The sequence below is a fragment of the Diabrotica virgifera genome, chromosome 8 (genome assembly GCF_917563875.1).
Source record: "Diabrotica virgifera virgifera chromosome 8, PGI_DIABVI_V3a".
NCBI lineage: Eukaryota > Metazoa > Arthropoda > Insecta > Coleoptera > Chrysomelidae > Diabrotica > Diabrotica virgifera.
Window position 1 is genome coordinate 219907754 of NC_065450.1, and position 21848 is coordinate 219929601.

General features: G+C 32.1%; 1 protein-coding gene across 4 annotated transcripts in view; it reads left to right on the plus strand.

Annotated features, from left to right (window-relative positions):
* The window catches only part of LOC114336636 (golgin subfamily A member 4), a 142247-nt gene that overhangs the window by 95861 nt on the left and 24538 nt on the right, over positions 1-21848 (plus strand). For all 4 annotated transcript variants that reach the window (XM_050658063.1, XM_050658066.1, XM_050658067.1 and 1 more), the window contains 4 exons: positions 334-532; positions 7668-7946; positions 16041-16289; positions 19218-19538. In XM_050658063.1, the coding sequence (XP_050514020.1) occupies positions 334-532; positions 7668-7946; positions 16041-16289; positions 19218-19538 (1048 nt within the window). The remainder of the gene's footprint in view (positions 1-333; positions 533-7667; positions 7947-16040; positions 16290-19217; positions 19539-21848) is intronic.

Here is a 21848-nt window from a genome sequence, read left to right on the forward strand (position 1 = left end):
GAAAAGAGCTTTTATGTTGCCAAGTTATTTAGTTATTGATAAACAATTACTTATCTAAAATTTTAGTTGAAAATTAAAGATTTTGTTGGAAAAACCCGCATTTTCCGGAGAAAATTTTCGTCGAAGTAAATCGGGAAAAACACGTCTCTATGCAGAATTTAATTAAGGAAAATTTTTATAAAAACAGTAGCACACTATCTGCGGACTTTGCATACCTATATTATTAATATATACAATCATAAGATTCGATTCCAGCAATAAAATTGCTGGTAAATAACTTTTCCCAAAAATGTCTATTAAAAATACGTCTATTACAAAAATCAACATTTCCAGATATAAACAAGAAATAGGCGAAAATATGGAAAAGCTGGAAAAGGAAGTAAAAGAAAATGAGTCCAAAATCGACGAACTTACCAAGGAAAAAAATCACTTGACGGAATTATTGGGTGAAAGAGAAAAAATTATAAAACAAATGGTCGAAGATCATCAACAGGTTCATCTCAATCTGGTATCGATTAAGAGTAAAATACAGGTGAGCTATATTCTATTTTTATTACTTGGTATTGGTCCTCAACGCAAATTTATCGAGATGGTAGATTTTTGTATACAAGGTGTTTCATTGGGAAATGGAAATACTTTAACGGTAAATAGAGGTCACCGAGTCGGTTCTAGACATACTTTAGAACCACCCTGTATATTTTTTTGATATTTGGTACACATTCAAAACCCAAACGACCGACATACTAACCATAAGGAAAATCCAGGTCCGGATTAACAAAAAATTATAAAGTAATTGTGACCTTAAAACAACACCCTGTATATTCAAATTTTGAAAATCTGTTTGCATATTTGAAAAGAGCACAAAAAAGTAAGTTTTAATGGTTCGCTTCAATTTTTCGGCCAGACAATTTTGTGAGTTTAATTTTGAAATTATATTGAATTTTTTAAGAACTACAGAAAGCAGCGAGATAGCTACGTTCATGAAAGTTACTGATAACAATAATAAGTAAAGAGTAAGCGCCATGCCTTGTTGCAATCCTACTTTCTCATGAATTTTATCAATCTCTCCCACACCTATCCTAATACTAATTGTCACTCATACATGTTTCTCACAATCTTCACATATTTACCGGGGACTCCTTTCTTATTGAGTGCCCACCACAGAATCTCTCGAGGAACTCTATCCTATGCCGTGTCAAGGTCAAAGAATCCCATATGAGCATTTGTTTCTTTATTCCTGTATTTTCCATCAACGGACATAATATGTATAATGAAAATTGCATCTGTTGTTGATCTGCCTTGCATAAAGCCAAACTGATTATTGGATATTTCGGTTTCTTCACGTATCCGTCTATCAATTACTCTTTCCCATATTTTCGTAGTGTGACCAAGTTGTTTTATGACCATGTATGTTGTCATATACGCTTAATGTCACATACCTAGAAAATTCTGCTGAAAATTATCCACGCCAGAATGCACTCTAAACTGAAGCTGGATATTAGTGACACTCAATATGGGTTCCGCAATGGTATGGGTACCAGAGAGGCATTATTCTCCTTTAACGTGCTGACACAGAGATGTTTGGATGTTAACCGTCCTCTTTACGTCTGTTTTATAGACTACAATAAAACGTTTGATAAAGTAAAACATGATCGACTCATGGAAATTCTGAAAACTAAAAACCTAGATGAAAGAGATTTAAGACTAATAACACACCTCTATTACAATCAGCGAGTAATAGTAAGAATTGAAAAAGAAACATCTGAAGAAATGGAAATAAAGAGAGGAGTCAGGCAAGGCTGCATACCATCACCTCTATTATTTAACGCTTATTCTGAAGAGGTAATGCGAGAAACTCTGGAAGATGAAACAGTCGGCATAAGAGTAAATGGAGTCTTAGTTAACAACATCAGATATGCAGATGATACAGTAATAATATCCGATAGTTTACAAGACCTGCAAAGACTCATGTGTAAAGTAGTAAGGTGTAGTAGGGAGTACGGACTCTCTCTTAATATCAAAAAGACAAAGTTTATGAAAATTAGTAAAAACAACCATAATACTAACGAAATCTTAATGGTAGAGGGCCAACAGATCGAAAGAGTAAAAAAGTTCACTTACCTAGGAACACTTATAACAGAAAATAATGACTACACTGCAGAAATCAAAGTCATAATCGAAAAAGCACGTTCTAATTTTATGAAAATGAAAAAGGTCCTATGTAGCAAAGATTTAACATTAGCTCTTAAAGTACGCCTAACAAAATGTTACGTATACAGTGTACTATACTATGGAGTGGAATCATGGACGTTAAATGTAGAGACAATGAGACGACTTAACGCCTTTGAAATGTGGACCTATAGAAGAATTATTAGGGTTTCCTGGGTAGATAGAGTTACGAACAATGAAGTACTGAGAAGAATAGGTAAAGAGAAGGAAGTTGAACTCACAATTAAAGAAAGAAAACTACAGTGTCTCGGACATGTGATGCGGGGCGAGAAGTATGGCATCCTGCGACTCATAATGCAAGGAAAGATAGATGGCAGAAGCATCGGAAGAAGACGAATTTCATGGCTGAAGAACCTGAGGGAATGGTTTGGATGCAGCTCAAAACAACTATTTAGAGCTACTGCCTCAAAAATTAAAGTAGCTATGATGATTGCCAACCTCCGTAGCGGAGATGACACCTGAAGAAGAAGAAGAATGTTGTACAATCCGACAAGCGATAGCTGGCGGGTGACCTTCTCGTTGTGTATTTTCACGCAAGGTCACCCGCCAGGTCTCGCTTGTCGGCCTGTACATTGTTAAATATCTCCTTTTTTTTCTAAACAGGTACCAATACACTGCTTTTCCATTGGACTGGCATTTGTAGCATTTCCATAATTTTATTAAATTCTGTTAGTCAACTTGTTTCTGTCTCTCTTAATGATGTCCACACTTACCAAAGAATATCATCTGACCCAATTGCTTTTCATTTCTTAATTTTTTGAAGTGATTGTTGGAACCACTTCCTCGTTTGTTAATTTGATGAGTAGTTTCTGCCAAATTCTTCATTTAATAAACTGTTGAAAGTATGTACTTTTTCAATCTCTTTTTGACATCCTTTTCGCGTATTAGTATTTTATTATTTTTATCTCTACTAATTCAAAAATTATTCTTTTTGCCACCCTGTATAAGTATGTATAAATAATCACGTTCTGGTTTATATCACTGATAACAGAATTGAATAACATTTCAAATGAGCTATCACACGACACCCATTCTCATTTAAAAATCACCAAGTACGTCATCATGTTCAGATGTATAACGTCACTAGTATGATATATGCGCCAAAAAATCATACATTAAAAATAAAAATCGACCTGTTTCGGGATTTGCCTTCAAAATTGACCATTCTTAAATAAATTCTCATAAATTCTCAAACTGAATTTATTTCATAATTTTGCCCCTAACTGTATATACCGGGTGGTGAACTGGAAAACGGGCCATAGGAAACTCAATGTAAAATTCTAAACTGTTGAATTCCTGCTTCTCTAATTATTTTACATCAAAAGACATTAGAAACTATTTGTAGAGGATTGAAATCTGTATTGAAAACAACTGTTAAGATTGTTCTACGAATTAAACATATTCCAAAATTTTGTAAAAATGTAATACATTTTTCAGTTTTTCAGCCCAAAATTAGGCCACACACAGTGCAATAATGTGTGACAATGAAGTTATTATTTTCACATTTTTGAACTATCAATATTTTTATTTTATCATTAAAAGCAATACAGTTGATAAGATACCCTCAGCTGCGGAGAAAGTATCTATTAATAATAGAGATTTTTTATCCAGTCAATGGTGTGAGAACTGTTAGTTAAATAGTAACGTGTGGCCTAACTTTTACACACATACCTACTGTGGCAAATGTATTTTTCAAAATTTTGGAATGCGTTTAAATCGTAGAACAATTTTAACTTTTGTTTTTAAGGTGATACAGTAGCGATGATCAACAGGTAGCAAAAACGCGTTCCAAGATTGCGGCTGTAATTTTGAATATTTTTTCGAGATATTTGGCACACATATTCGTAATATAATAAAGAATGGCGGTACATAGTCCAATTTGAAAAATATATTAATATGTGGAAATTACTCTGTAATTAAAACAATATTAAAAAACGAGCCTGTACCGCCATTAAGAAGAACAAAAAAATACACTTTCTTCAAATAAACTTTTTTATCCGATGCCTAGATTTTGTGTCATTTTGGAACTACTAAAATTCTTTATTTCATTAGTAGTTCCAAAATGACACAAAATCTAGGCATCGGATAAAAAAGTTTATTTGAAGAAAGTGTATTTTTTTGTTCTTCTTAATGGCGGTACAGGCTCGTTTTTTTAATATTGTATTTAATTACAGGGTAATTTCCACATATTAATATATTTTTTAAATTGGGCTCTGTACCGCCATTCTTTATTATATTACGAATACGTGTGCCAAATATCTCAAAAAAAATATTCAAAATTACAGCCGCAATCTTGGAACGCGTTTTCGCTACCTGTTGATCGCTACTGTTTCCTCTTAATACAGATTTCAATTCTCTACAAATATTCTCTCATGACATTTGATGTAAAATAATTAGGGAAGCAGGAATTCAACAGTTTAGAATTTTACATTGAGTTTCCTATGGCCCGTTTTAGGATTTACCACCCGGTATAAATTTTAAATTAAAAAAATTTCAATTAAAAATAAACAACAGATTTTGGCGCCCCTTCATATTACTGAGGCTGCCACGGCATCCGCTGTAGCCACGCTACTGGGTATCTGTACTTGTGTATTATCAAATAATAATCCAATAAATTTGTCTGTTTTTTGTACTGTTATCGAAAAATCGGAAAATATGTGGCAATATTTTCGAATAGTATTCAATTATTTTTGACGTTAATAATTTTACTTAATTTACTGTTCATTTTATAATTTATTTATGGGCTTCATTATGAAGGTCAACTTGTAAAATTTCACGTATTTTTGTTCACTGATTGCGACTATTCTGAGATAATCGTATTCACGACGTGTTGATAGGAGATAGTGACATAATCTGTTTTAAATATCTATGAAAATAATATTTTGGTGAACGAATCGACTGTTTTGTTTTGAGAATATGTAAAAAGTATGTTATATAAAGTTAATGGTAAATAATGTATAAGAAATACAGGTACGTGGATATTACCAATTTTAGCACACATAAATTGTTTGATGAATTTTAAAATTGTTTATTTACCTGTATTAATTAACTTTATAATGGAAATCCACTTTAAGATATATAGAATAGAAATATGCTTTATTGTCACTGAAAATTATACAAATTTGATGGACAAAGCTTAATATAAAGTCAGAAAAAATAAATAAATAATAACAATAACAATAACAAATACAATTTTCTGAAATTTGATAAATCGTCAATATAAAAAATAATACAAAAGTACAAAATATAAGTTAATAAAGTAAAGAAAAAAAACAAAATCGATATATTGCAACAATTTATAGAAATTGCAAAGTGAACATACAACAAAGTAAACTATAGACATAGGAACTAATAAGTTTAAGCTGCTGCATGTGACACCCAAATATAGATAAGTTTGGTTACTTGTACATTACTGTAATTTCTTAGTTAGTCATTAAGAAACTCTTCTACTGAATAATATGGTCTTTTAGATAGATGAGCTTTTGTCATTTTACGGAACTTGGGGAAAGATGTTGCAGATTCGAGTTGTAAAGGAAGATGGTTGTATAGTTTTTTTGCGGAATATAATATAGATTTCTTTACTAACTCAGAGGACGGGATCGGTAAATAGACATCAAAATTTGAATTTCTGGTGGAGTAGTCATGATGAGGCCTTGCTGGAAAGACATGCATGCGTTTACGAATTAAGCAAACAGTTTCTAAAATATATAAAGATGTAAGGGTTAAAATTCCGTGATCTTTGAAGTAACTTCTGCAATGTGTTGTTTTTCTGAGGCCAAACAGGTACCTTATTGCTCTTTTTTGTAATTTAAAAATAACATCTAATTGGGCAGCTGTACTAGAACCCCAAAAAGGAAGACCATATCGGAGATGAGACTCGAACAAGGAAAAATATGTTAGTTTAGAAGATGCTAAATTGAGTTCTTTCGAAACAGATCTTATAGCATAGCAGGCTGAGGCGAGTTTCTTACTTAACAAATCGATATGAAGGGACCATTTGAGGTTGCTGTCTAAAAAAATACCAAGAAATTTTACAGAATCAACGGTAGAGATCTAGCTGTTATTAACAAGCAGGGGTTGAAGAGCACTTTTATAGGATAATACTACTGTCTTATCCACGTTAAAAGAGAGTAAATTAGAGTCAGACCAGGTTTTTATTGTAAGCAAATCAAAAGTTATAGTTGCATGAAGAGATGTAATAGTTGAGTTGCTCCAAGTGATACTGGTATCATCAGCAAAAAGAAAAATTTTTCCATCGATTTTTAAGTTAGTGATGTCATTTATAAAGATAAGCAACAATAGAGGACCCAATACTGAACCTTGTGGTATTCCACATACAATGTTTTTGAGACTAGAGTCAGTATGATTTGCACTAACTAGTTGTTTCCTATTATTCAAGTAAGATTGGAACCAATTCAAAGAAATACCTCGAACCCCATAGAAATTTAGCTTTTTAATCAAAATTTCGTGATTTACACAATCAAAAGCTTTGGCATAGTCACAGAAAACATGGCATCAGTGGTACATTTATTAGTTAAAAAGCCGAACTGATTTTGGGATAAGATGTTATCAATGAGAAAGGACATAAGACGGGTTTTTATGAATCTCTCAATAATTTTTGAAAGTACCGGTAGTAAGGCAATAGGTCTATAGTTGCAAGCATTAGATTTTTCACCACCCTTATGAAGGGGAATAATAAGGGCTATCTTTAGGCCTAAACTCTCTAATATAAAAATGAAATACTTGGATTATACAGATAGTATGTTCCTTTCTCCCTTTCTTTTTTGCTTTTACTCTTTTAAGTGTCGGATTTGTAGTTATATTGGTTTTCATTTGCCCTTGTCTTTAAGTCTTTTCTATTTTATAAGTCAGAGTCACTGACTGTCAGTGTTCACCCAGCTTCCTCCTTTTACTTTTTAGCTTTTCCAGTCTTTTTTCTTATTTATCTGTAGACATGTCTGTTTTTCAATGTGCCTCCAGTAAGTTGTCATTCCCCCCTGTCATATCATATTGCCAGCTTCAATTTGGTGAGTTAGTTCTTCTGCTACTTTTACTTTTATCGTGTTGTTCTGGTAGATATTTTTGATCGTTTTACTTATTCCTAGAGGTACTTCTCTTGAGTACAATATATGGATAACGTCCTTTAATTTGATCCTGTCAAATACCTTCTTAAGGCCCTATTTTAAGTAGATAAATTTGCCTGTTGTATACTAATTATTTCTCTTGAAACATTTTTAACTGTTCTAATTTGCAAGTGTCGTCCAGCCAACTCAAAGAATACGATTAATGAATAAAATTATTATTTAACGATTATTGAGTCTGATTTAGATTACTATGTCTGTATTTCAGTTATGAACGAATTTCATGTGGGCCCCCATTTGACTCTAATAATGGCATTTTATCGTACATCTTGTTTATAATTTGTTATCTCGTGACAGGAACCAGGGCACATCATAGATCTGGGAAACAAGCTCCGAGAGGAACAGAAGAAAAGGGCAGAACTGGTCCAAGAGATCCACAACTTAAAAGTCCAGTTGATGCAGTGCAAGAGCAACGAAATGACGACTTCGGTAGATGAAATCGCCGACCAACTCAAAAGGGAATTGGACAACTCTATCAAAATCGATTCCAACATCATGAGCGCCGTCAGTGACCAGAGTTTGAGTTCGATTTCGGAAGTGCAAGACGTCGAGGCTTACAAAAAGTCTTTAGCCAAGGTAAGCAAAGATTATAATCTAAAGTCTAAAGGGTGTCCCTACCATCCGTCACCCTCCCCCCACCAACAAAACCATCATTTTCAGTAATCCCCAATCACGCTGGTTTCCAAAAAAAAAAACCAAAAAAATTCATTTTGAGGTTATGTACACTCAACCTAGGGGTCTATAAAAAACAGACATATTTCGTAAAAGCCCAAACTATGCGTGTAATTTTTCTTAATTTTTAAATTGATCACATATCACCAAAACATAAATAAATAAAAACGAAAAAGTGATTTTTATTTGGTGGTAGGGAGAGTGGGAGAGAGATGGCGGATTAAAATTGCGCTGAGTCTTAGGGCCGGTATTTCCAACCTCACTTAAGCCAAAGCTTACTTTAAGCCTTTGCTTAAGCTTAGATGCCTGTATTTCCACTTCAATTTGAGGCTTAAGCCTAGGCTTAAACCAAATAATTTTAAGCTCGCGCAGGAGTTGGTTTAAGCCTTTGCTTAAAATTTGTTTTCTGTTTTTTGAGGTTATTTCTATAGATTATTAATTAGAGAGTTATTTTGAAAACCAACTTTTGAGTAATAACGTTATTATTAGATTATTAAATACAGTGGAACCCCGATAAGTCGGTCCCCGATAACCCGGAAGTCCGGCTAACCCGGACCGATTTTCATCAGATAAACATTTTGATTTTCAATATTTTGTATTTTGACAACGACCCGATTTGGGCGTCGAAACGTTAATAAAATTATTTTTCAATTTAATTGTGGCTTCCCATCAAAATAGTTAATTATCAGACAAACCTTTCAACAATAAAAATGTATGTAATATAATATTTGAGAGATAATGTGTATGTGTGTAATTTGTAAATAGTAAAAATGACTCATAGCACACGCCGCAGAAACAACAGGCACCTGTCTGTATAGTATTTTTACTACAAAAGCGATATTACGTAGGTCAAAATTTTTGACGTAAGAGAACTGTCAAAACATTAGAATGTGACTTTTCATTATTGCCGTGTTTATTATAAACACGGCAAAAAAAATTTTGACCTACGTAATATCGCTTTTGTAGTAAAAATACTATAGTACCTATTCCTTTTTATTTCAAACTGTCTTAGCATTGTTTAGGAAAGACTATTTAAAAAATTCTTTTATAAACAATGGTCTTTAGTTTTCACTGTTCTTAAATAACATAACATCGTTGTGACTGTATTGTGTGTCTTGTATTGTTGGCTTCAGTTTGCTTAGGTTTGTGTTTGGTGTTTTTTTTAGTAACTTTGATGTGTAGGTACTGTGCATATTTATAAATATATTTCATGTTATTTCAATTCTAAGGGAGTTTATCTGTAAGTGTACCGTATTTTATTAATTTTTACCATATTCTCCGGCTATCCCGGATTTTCGATAACCCGGATCGGCCGCGGTCCCGATTAATCCGAGTTATCGAGGTTCCACTGTAATCTATTAAGGCTATGGGTACATAATTCGCAAATATTTTACGTGAATCCCTACTTTTTCTGTCTTTACACGGCAAATTACGTGTAGTAAAATTCACACTGGTATGGATATGTAAATATTACTAGAATGTTCTTGGATAACTGTTATTTTTATAATTGCAAATTATTAATTCAGTTATGTGATAATTTTTTCACTAACTATGTATTCAGTGATTGTAATAATTTATTTGTACAACAAAAACTAATACTCAATCGAGAAAAGAGGAAAAGTATTAAAGTGATTTTTTAATAATATATTGTTATGGAACGCTTACAATTTTGAACATCTTTAACAAAAAATACTTGGATCACAGAATATATTATCCTGATGTATTCTCTGCTTGGATCTTCCACAAATAATACACAATAAATAACTTTTTATTAAGTTCACGTCTTAAATCAATTATTTATCAAATACACTATATATAAATAATATTTCATCAATAACTCAAAATATTCCCGATGCAATGTCAAATATTTAAAATTGTCACTGATTGTCAGTGTCTGACTGACAATATATGCTGACAATATTATATTCGGCTGAGTGCGTTGTAAGACAAAGATAGATTTGGAAAATATTACCATGGCATTATGTTTATTTTTTTCGAATCCTGAAAAAACCAATAAATATTTTTGAAAAATTTAAACGCAGAATGAAAGACTAAATTATTACCGAGGGCCGAAAGTCCCTTAGAATAAATAAAAAGTTTATTTTGAATGAAATATTTGAAATTAAAAATCACACTAAATTTTCTCTTAGTTTTTCAGCCCTGTAACTTATTAAAATAAACATTATAGAAGTTCTCAGGGACTTTCGGCCCTCGCTAATAACGTAATCTTTCATTCTGCGTTTAAATTTTTCAAAAATACTTATTAGTTTTCTCAGGATTCGAAAAAAATGAATCCTCATTTGAATAGCATTGCAGCCTAAAATACGTACCGATCCTCTTAATCTATTAATTTATTAATCGTAATAACGATTATTAAAATTCTTACTACTTTTGGAAGGTGTAGGCACATGAAAATTATTTATTTCTACAATTGGTCTATTGAATAAAAAGAAGTATTTGCTTTTACTTACAAATATTTAAGTATTTACTTAATATTAATTGAATAAAGTCATTTCTTTAATGCTTTATTTAATTACTATTAAGTAAATACTTAAATACGAGGAAGTAAAAGAAAATACTTCTTTTTGTTCAATAGACCAATGCTTGGTAGGTATATTTATTTTACAAAAATAAACTTACATTCGAATTTGACATTTTAAGGAATATATCCAATAAACAAAAATACAAAGACGGATCTATTGCTTATGCAAAATAACAATAACAATATAACCAGAGAAAATATCGGCAATAAAATAAACTAACAACACATGCACCATGTACACAAAATTAAGTGAAGTAAATGACATTGATACCGATGACAAGATAAAATTAAACGTCAACAGTAGTGGTTTTTACCTCAGAACAGTTAGTTTTGGTATTTTGACGTATTCAGAGGTACCAAACCAATTAACTTTGCAGTTGACCATCAGTTTAGTTAAGGAAATGATGGAAATACGGCACCCGGCTTAAGCTTCTCCTTAACTTTTGACACAGGCTTAGCTAAGCAAAAGCTTAAGTAGCTATTGAAATACCGGCCCATATTCTTTAATCAAATATAACGTAAAAAAAATAAAAACAATTGAATTCTGAAAGTGAGGGCATTCTGCCTACCTTAACGGGGAGGTACCCTTTGTTGCCCTGCGTCAGTTTAATCTAATACTTCTTATTCTTGTAGTGCCTATCCGTTTCGTAGGTTGGCGATCATCATGGCAATCTGTACTTTGCACACTGCTGTTCTGAAAAGATTTGTAGTAGTTATGTTGAACCACGTAGATTTTTCAGCCAGGAAATCCTTCGCATTCCTGGTCTCCGCTTTCCTTATACTTTTCCCTGCAAGATTAGTTGCAGCAGTCCATATCTTTCACTATTCCTCATGATGTGACCGAGGTAGTCGATTTTGGCTGTTTTTATTTTGATTAACAGCTCTTCTTCGTTTTGCATTCTCAATAAAACACCCTCATTAGTAATGTGGTCGGTATAAGATATCTTTAGGATTCGACGATAAAGCCACATTTCAAAAGCCTCAATTTTCTTGCAGGTGGCGTCTGTGAGAGTCCACGACTCAACTCCGTACAACAGTATAGCGACGGTTAAACTGCAAAACCTCGTAAGTCAGTTTTAGGTAACTTTAGAGGAGACGAAAAACATTTTGGCGTCTTTATGTAAGATTCAATTTATTCGTTTTGTGTGTGTAGGGTTCTTTTTAGGTAACGATTCCATTACCATTAAGTAAAATTCAGTAATTTTGTTTTTTTGTCAAAGAGCGACTTACGAGGTTTTGTTACTTAAAATATTAAACTATCATTAAACTTACGAGGTTTTGTCTCATAAAAATGCAACTTACGAGGTTTTGTAACTTAAAATTTTACTTATGAGAAAGTAATAATGGACCAAAAATCGACTTACGAGGTTTTGTAGTTTAACCGTCGATAGGAAAGATATAACATCGTAGTAATCTGACTTTTGTATCGACAAATCATGACATTTGAGTAATTTTTTCTCGGGAAATATTAAATTAAATTAAATCATGAAAACGTTATTGGAAAAAAGCGGCAGGACGCTTCTTTTAAAAGAAAAAACGTTTAATTGTGATGAGTGGTTCCTGAGATACAACCGGTTAAAGTTGACCTGCATTTACGGCAAAGATATAAAAATAGTATCATAATTTTCGAACCATCACCTTTTTATTTTTATCCTCTTTCTTCACACCAATTTTCATATCTTTAAAATAATCATAACGTATATTATTATAATAAAAACTATCGATATTACGAGTGAAAATTGCCAAAAATAGCAAAATTCCAATCAACAATCAGGTTGGTGAAAATGTAATCTCAAAGTTCAAAATCGGTATACGTTAAAAAAAATGCATTGTTTCGGCTTCCCATGGAGCAATTTTCTTCATTCTTTTTTTGTTCCCAAGTAACTCGAGTAGAGCCATCTAACTAACGCATTATTAAATGTCAAAGTTGCTTTTGTTTTGTCATAATAAATTAATTTATTTATTATAGTCGGTCTAGACAGTCCAGTTGGCAGAGGCGCAGTCGATCGACAAGTTTAGTGGATTTGCGATTGACGGTTCGAGCCTCAGCCAGGTCATGAAATTAATAAAAGGCCAACGCCGTAGTAGAAAATTCAATAGAATCTACGACTTGGTCTGGAATAACTGGCGTCTGATCGGCCTATGGAGGAGCGGTACGGCAAGGGATAAGGGCTTGCGGCTTAGTGATACTCCTCCATAGATCCCTACCGAAGGGCGTTGACGCCTTGGGCGTCCCCAAGTAACTTGAGTGGAGCCATCTAACTAACGTATTACTAAATGTCAAACTTGCTTTTGTGTTGTTATAATAATAGGTCTGGATCCCGCGTATGAAAAAAAAGTTTAATAGCAAGCTGAAAATTTGTTAATAGCTTAAGGGTGTCTAGTCGGACAAACTTTGATATATGGAACACTGGAACAGGGGAAGTTTTAATTATGGAACCGGTTAAAAATTTGGAACGGTCAGTCTACGAAAATGGCACATGTATTTTGTCCGACAGAACAGACTTAAACTCTCCGAACAGAGATTAAACTCTTATGCAAAAATCAGACTGCTATTTATCACCAAATGGGCGTTTTAATGAGTGGAACATGTAGAATGTGTCAAATGAAAGGAATTATGACAGGTGATAAATAGCAGTCTGATTTTTGCATGAGAGTTTAATCTCTGTTCGGAGAGTTTAAGTCTGTTCTGCCGGACAAAATAAATGTGCCGTTTTCGTGGTTTGACCATTCCAAATTTTTAACCTGTTCCACAATTAAAACTGCCCCTGTTGCAGTGTTCCCAAATATCAAAGTTTATCCGACTAGACACCCTTGAGCTATTAACAAATTTTCAGCTTGCTATTAATCAACTTTTTTTTCATACGCGGGATCCACACCTATAAATTTATTTATTTATTATAACCAAAATTTTTAATTTGTTTAAATAAAGATTGTTTAAATAACACTAGTCAACAAATTAACAAAAAAAAAGTTGCGACTGATGTTAAAATGGCTGTATCGCAGAGTTTAAAGCATCCTGAATGCGAATTCAAACACCAAAATGTTCCACCACGTATATATTTTGAGTTATCTTCTTCTTAAAGCGCCGCGCATTTCTGCTTATGCGTCCACCGTACATTGTCTGGTCATGTGAAATATTAGATTTGGAGTTATAGAATGCATCAAATATGGCTGTTTATTATAAAAATTCTTATATACTATAATATACATATAAGTTCAACACTTTCAACACTGGAAACAAAAATTATATTAAGTCTTTTGTACACAATTTTTTGCATATCCCAATTTTCCCATATCACTATTTGGATTAACACAAACACACTTTTATCCTGCATAGTAAAAAACGAGGATAGCTCCTGGTTACAGTTCTTAAATGTTATAAGTTGTCCTGGCTAGTAAATTCCATTAAAAAAATCCATAATTTTAATCTAGAGCCTATGGGTTAAGCATGTCCTTTGGACAAGTGAAGGTCTCGAACTAAATCATGTAATTCGGCTTTTTGGATGCAATAAGGTGCTTTTACGTCGCTTTCGGGAAAATAAAAATCATTATTTTCTGATACATCATCAGATTCACTTTTGTCACCATACATTTCCAAATCTTTCTCCTGATTTGCCGAGGTCCTAGAACTGGTAAATCTTCTCCATGAAAAACCGATTTTATTGCTGAGGTAATATCTGGATATTTAATTTTATGCTTGTTCTTCCTTGAAAACCCAGACACTTTTGTCATGCAAGAGTAACAGTCGTTAAAATGGTTTAGAACTATATAAGTTTAAGTGGTTAAGTTTACTGATTAAGGACTACCTTTGGTTTGTTCTTTATTTAAATGTTAATGTGTTATTCGTAGACATTAGATATCCCAGTGTGGCCAAATTATTCACAACTTTTAGGAAAAACGTTAATTTGATAAGATCACGCCCCGATATATTACAAATGACTGATTTAAAAATTTTTAGTAAAATATTCATAACTTAAAAATCATAACTCATTTTTTTTTTGAAAAAATCATAACTCAAAAATCTTACGTGTTGGGAACTTTTTACCATCCTAATCATATTTAGAGAGAATAAATTAACAAAAAACACCATCTTGCATTCCAGTCGCAAATTGGTTGTAAACTAGTGTAATTATATAGCTTTCAAATGAGAATATTTGTGTTTTTAACGTTAAAAGGTACACTTGTAGTAAGTTTATCTAAAAAAAGTCTACAACTGGAAAAAATGTGTAGTTTTCTTTTCCTATAAATAAAAAAATCTATTAATGACAAAACAAAAGCAAGTTTGACATTTAATAATGCGTTAGTTAGATGGCTCTACTCGAGTTACTTGGGAACAAAAAAAGTATGAAGAAAATTGCTCCATGGGAAGCCGAGAAAATGCATTTTTTTAACGTATACCGATTTTGAACTTTGAGATTACATTTTCACCAACCTGATTTTTGATTGGAATTTTGCTATTTTTGGCAATTTTCACTAGTAATATCGATAGTTTTTATTATAATAATATAGATATGTTATGAGTATTTTAAAGATATGAAAATTGGTGTGAAGAAAAAGGATAAAAATAAAAAGGTGATGGTTCGAAAATTATGATCTTATTGTTTATATCTTTGCCGTAAATGCCGGTCAACTTTAACCGGTTGTATCTCAGGAATCACTCATCACAATTAAACGTTTTTTCTTTTAAAAGAAGCGTTCTGCCGCTTTTTTTTTTTCAATACCGTTTTCATGATTTAATTTAATTTAATATTTTCCGAGACATTCAATTTGTTTATAAGCCAAAAAATTGTTTGTAATTTTAAAATATTCCTGAGGCCGCTTAAATAGTCTAATTTTAATTCTGTAAAGTACGTTAGATAGGTACATTGTCTTCTTATACAAAAATCATAGTTATTTTTATGTATCATAATTATTGTGGTTATCATAGCGACCGTAAATTTTTAATTAACAATTCAATTGTTGCTAAACTGTTCATTCAATTTCCATTGGCTTCTGGAATTATAATCTATATAAAAAGAACTTTTAGACTACCAAGTTATTTAATTATTGATAAACAATTACTTATCTAAAATTTTAGTTGAAAATTAATGATTTTGTTGGAAAAACCCCGCATTTTGCGGGGAAAATTTTCGTCGAAGTAAATCGGGAAAAACACGTCTCTATGTAGAATTCAATTACGGTGAATTTTTATTTGGGTGTCTTTGGTGTAAAGTTAAAATCTTTGGAGTTGGAGAGCAAAAATTAAAAAAAAAACACGATTTTCGGGCACCATTTTGTTTATAAAAAAAAAGTAGCACACTATCTGCGGACTTTGTATACCTATATAACTAATATATATATACAATCATAAGATTCGATTCCAGCAATAAAATTGCTGGTAAATAACTTTTCCTTGTATTTTGCTAATTAGCCCAGAGTATACAGCTTTCTTTAAACACACTTTTCATTATTAGGAAAAAGCCTGTAAGAAACAGCTCCTTGAACTAGTAAACACGTTGCAAGACAGAATAACGACATTGCAAAATGATTTGGAGAAGGAACGTGCCACTCTGGTGTGTAATAGTACAGAAGACGCCCAATGTATAGAACAGCTAAGGATCCAGTTAGATGCCGCTTTGGATGCGAACGAAGCCCTCAAAAGGGCTATATCAGAAAGAGAATCGGAGAATGAACAATTGGAAAAGGATTTAGAATCTCTGAAGGTAAGTTGGTAATAATTAAAGTCCGGATTATAAGCATGACAGAAAGATCAAAATAAGCACTTATATAAGCAAAAAATGTCGCAAAAATAGGCAAAGTTTTTATGAAATAAGCAAGGTTAAAAAAACGTGTCAGTAAACATAGATATAATGATATAAATATGAATAAAGGACATTAACATTATATTACATTTATTTTTAATTATCGTATTATTAACAATAAATAAAAAATTACCAAAATGTTAAGCTATAATATAATAAAAAAAAATCATATCATAAAAAATAATTAACATATTAATATATTTTTAATTCATGGCCATTAGCAAAATAAAACAATTAACAATAATATGTTTTTCAAAATTTTCTTGTAAAAGCTATGTCTTCTATCTGTATACATATATTTATACGTAGAAAAAGTTCTTTCAACATCTGCAGATGTGATTGATGCGTATTTAAATTTAGACAAATGTAGCGATACTATTTTACAACAATATAATAAATTTGGGTTGTCTGCAGACAAATATTAGTTTATTACACGACAGGTATAACGATGGGTTTTCTTGTTTATCTCCTAAGCCTAAGGGATTAAAAATATTATGGTTTATTGAATTATTAGAGTTTTATAGCTCGTATACTTCATAGAATTTTGCTTAAGACAGGAAGTAACATAAAATTTCACTATAGTTTATCATAAGAAGTAAAATAAACAAAGATAAGCAACATAATATCTTTAAAATAAGCATTTTTACTAAAAATTCCAATTATAAGCAAAAAAGCAAAATGCTTATAATCCGGACTTCAGTAATAATATTCATTTCGTCTCACAGGAGTGCGATTTTGCTGCGAGCTCTGCGCCGTCCACTGTATTCCCCAGATTTGGCCCCTTGCGGCTTTTTTGTTTCCAAATCTGAAAATCTCCTGTAACCACGTTTACATCTGCGAACCTAGTCGTTTTATCAAAACTCGAGTTCAAGAGTACTAGATGCATTTGATCAAATCTTTTCTACCATTCTGTATTAACAAAACATTACCAAGAAACTCCTCCTTATTTCTTGTGCACTTATCAGAGCGTAGTGATCCTCTAAATACTGTTAGTTATTTGGAAAATTAATATTTTTCCAAAAAAGGATGTGTGTGTACTTTGTACGCACGTAAGAAGTTATACTTCTATTATATGATTATATGATTATAAACGAAATTAATATACTTTTTATTTATATTTTATTTAAATATTAAATTAATTTATACTTACTACTTCTCAAACATTTTTATTAAAACAGTGCCAAAAATTAAAATAATAAAAAAATAAAACACACACAAACACATTAAAAATGCCACAAATGATTTCTGAACATTAATTGTCGGAAAATTTTTTAACTAAATACGTATTTTCTGAAAATAAAATTATATAATAAATATACTTACAATCATAAAATGTATAAAAAAAAATAAAAAAATAAAAGTTTCTATTGGGATTCGAACCAACTTACCACGCGGCTGGTATTTGCGTTGTATTGGGATTCACTCGTATTAAAACTTCGCCACAGAGACAGCTTGTCATTATGTGCGAAGATCGTCTAACTAAACAGATTAACCTTTTGACATTTTTAACTTATGTAAATCAAATTATTTTGATTTTGAATTGAAATGATTTAGAATTGAAAAAATACAACAAAACATAGAGTAAGAAAACAATATATTAGGTGAATATTGATAGACATTTTGATGGTAATCAAATTATGTAAATAAAAGTATTACATAGTACTTATGTATTTTGGTAGGTTCAAGGTAGGTATCGGAGCCCGTATAACGACTAATAAATTTCGTAATCACTTGCGTCGTGCAAAGTGGCTATGTTCAAATATCATAACAAAATTTGATCAACTATTTATAAAACACTTACCAGTGAAAGATTCTTTAGCTTTGAATAAGCGAGATCTGCGGCAGGCATACTAGTCACAGTTTGATGAGCTTTCACATTGGCATGCAACAATCATCTCTTCTATGTAAATAAGTCCAAAAATATAATATGAAAACTATTTAAAAAGGCAGTATAACCATTAACTAACTTTTTGTTTGTTGTTTCTCTTCCTACAAATTTTAAAACGCAACAAGCATACATTATAACCAAACCACAGTCCCACAGCTGCCATATTAGATAATTTTTGTCATGTCATTTGAACATCCAATCAGAACAAAGTTATAATGCGCATGCGCCCGGTCGCTAGGTTTTTGCCATATAAAATTTCACCGTCATTACGCCCGTAAAGAAGTATAACTTCAAAAATTCCTACTTCTAATCCAGAAAAATTCGCGAATTGGTAGAAATCAGAGGTCTCAACTGACAACGAACTCATTCTTTCAGTGGACATTTCATAAACACTCTTATCATATACCAAACATCTTAAATCGTCCTTCTCCATTTTTGGTCGGTTCTCCTCTGCTTTTTTGTCTTATTGCATTCCATTTGAGTGCATGTTTTGTTATGTATGTATTTTCTTTCCTCAATGTGTAACCCAATCAGTTCCATTTTTTTCTCTTTATTGTTGTTTTGATTGGTTCTTGTTTAGTTTTCTTCAGAAATTTTGTTAGGCATCTATTTACAGAAACATATTTTTCTTGCCTTTCCTTCCATCATTCTCCATGTCTCACTTCCACATAGTAGTATTGATTTGATATTACTATTAAATATTTTTATTTTAATGTTTTGGAAAAACTGTGTTTAATGTCTGCCTGGACTCCACATTTTGCACTTATTATACTGCCTAAGTAGCAGACCTGTTTTATTTCTTCTTGATTGAACATCAATCAAGAATGCATATTTCATAATGTACCTATTAAGACTTTCAATGATTTTTTTGTGACTTTGACATTATTGTACAAATACCTGAAACAATGTGCACCTAAAGTACTATATTTAATATGTTTTAGAGAAAGAATATAAGTTCAGCTTCCAGATCAGAATCTACGAAATACAAAGAGCTTCCTAGCAAAGAATCCATAGCTTTGAATAAGCTGCAGAAAGACCACGACGTCTTACTGGGCGAACAAAGCAAACTCATTGGTGAATTAGCCGGTTTAAGACAGACACATCTAGATATGACGACAGATTATAAATGCACAAAGGATCTTTTAGCTCTGGAAATGCAAAGGAAGAAAAATTTAGAGGGGAAGGTCTACAGTTTGCAGATGCGAGAAAGGGAACTGACAGAGAATCTTACGCAGATAACACTGGAAAAGGAAAGAGTTGTAGTAAGTAGACCGAACGCATATTTTTTGTACCGCTTCACTGTGGTTCCAAATGCCGAAAACGTGGTCATGAACCTTTAAAAGCATATATTGTTGCAACCTAGCAAAATAACGCAAAAGATGAAAAACATAATACGTTGAGTTGTGATATAAAAGTAGATGAAACTACTAGAGGTGGGAAATTTTCAATAGAAACTTATAATTGAATTTAAATTACTTTACCACTATCGAAAGTTTCCACCTTTAGCGTTAGCTTGATAGCTAGTTGAGATCTTCCTAACCTAGTTTTATTAGGTTATGTATGTATTCTTCTTCTTTGGTTTATTGGCCTCCGCCTACTTGGGTATTTGGCCAGCTCAACGTCTCGGAATAAAGGAAAAATCCCTTATTCGCCTACAATTTTTAGTTGATATGGGACAAATACAACAAAAGTAAAAACTTTTATCGCTCAGAGATGACTGCCGACCATTCCACAATCTGCTTGAATAAACCACAATTTTAGTTTGAAATTAAGTTTATTTGGCGTTTCTTTATTCGATTTGACGTTTATTTGTGTCAGCCGAAACGAATACCATGGTACATCAAAATGAAAAGAACTAGTTTTATCTCGTACTCTATCCCACAACTTAATAGGTTTTCCATCTTTTGCGTTATTTTGCCGGTTATTAGAGCACTCATCACTATGCAAGGGATTTTTGAGATTGCTGAACTTCTTTTTGAAATAAAAACAAAATGGCGAATCCAATATGACGCAAAGAATTGAAAATACTAATTAAAATGCATAAGTTCTTTTGAAGTTTGATAATTTAAGGGCTTTTTAAGATACATGATTACGAATCTGTTATTTTCAGAAAAAAAAAACAAAATGGCGGATCTACTATGCCGGAAATTTTTCAAAATATTTAACAAACGCATACTTTTTTGTGGTAGTCATACAGCTGTCAGCAATGCAAAGGAAGTTAAAGGCAGCTTAATAAATGCGATTCTGTATTTTCTTACTCTACATTTTGAGATTAATAAACGTTAATCGCAGAATTAAATGTTATGTATTTTTTGGTATAAAATCTTAAGGGCATAGGCGCAAAATTTCGGCTCCAATGCTTTTTAAATGCATTCATTTTTTTCGAATCCTAAGAAAACAAATAAATATTTTTGAAAAATTTAAACGCAGAATGAAAGATTACATTATTACAGGGAATTTCGGCCCTCGGTAATAGAGTAATCTTTCATTCTGCGTTTAAATTTTTCAAAAAATACTTATTAGTTTTCCCAGGATTCGAAAAAAAATGAATGCATTTAAAAAGCATTTCGAGCCAAAATTTTGAGAATACCCTCTTAAGTTAACTACATATATGTTAACTACAAAACGTTTTACAGCGTTTTCAATGTACGCGTTCCCTTTCGCTTTCACTGCCGACCAAAACAACATCTCATATGGCTCACATAGCCCTGAGCTATGAATAAGAATACATCCGGTCTGGCCCTTATACATACATATTACGACTCTACGCTACTATGAGAAAACAACTGTAAACATGAAAATCTCTGGATAGGGACTTTTTTACCTCGTGAGCACGTTTTCAACATTTGGGGCCACAGTGTGTTTAAAAGACACGTACAAGATGACTAATTCCGTAAATCTAACACTTCTATCGTTGTAATCAAGATTGTGGTGACAACCTGAATTCGTGAAAATTTATTTTTCAAAACTTTTCTTTTTTGGTGTTTCAAAACTATTTTTTAAATGTATCTTTATGTAATGTGATAGTATGAAAAATTGAGTATATGGCAACGGTGTCATATTTCAAGTTCAGATCCTATAACAAACAGGTCACTGAACACTTATTTCTCTTGTCAGTGCGGGGTTGCAACCACCTCCTGAGCGCGTGAAATAGAAGTTACCGATTTCGATTTACCCTGATTACGATGTGAGTTACAGAATGCCAATCCAAACACAAAAATGACGTGATAGATATCAAACATTCCGATGTTGTTCTGAAGCTATTTTCTTGTGGCATTTTTGTAATTAACTAGTTTTGATGGGAAATAAGCCACAGTTTTACTAAAAAAATATTTTATTAACGTTTCGACGTCCAAATCGGATGCCGTTGTCAAAATTCAAAAAATATTAATGAATTAAACAAAAATGTTGGTCTTTAGTAAAAAATGATTCTAATAATTTATTAAATCTGACTCATTTATATCGGCAATTCAGACATATATTATACATTTTAAAGTAGAAGACTTTAAAATGATATTGCCAATATTTATGAGTTGCGGTCCTGGGACGACTTTACTGAAAGATAGTTCATT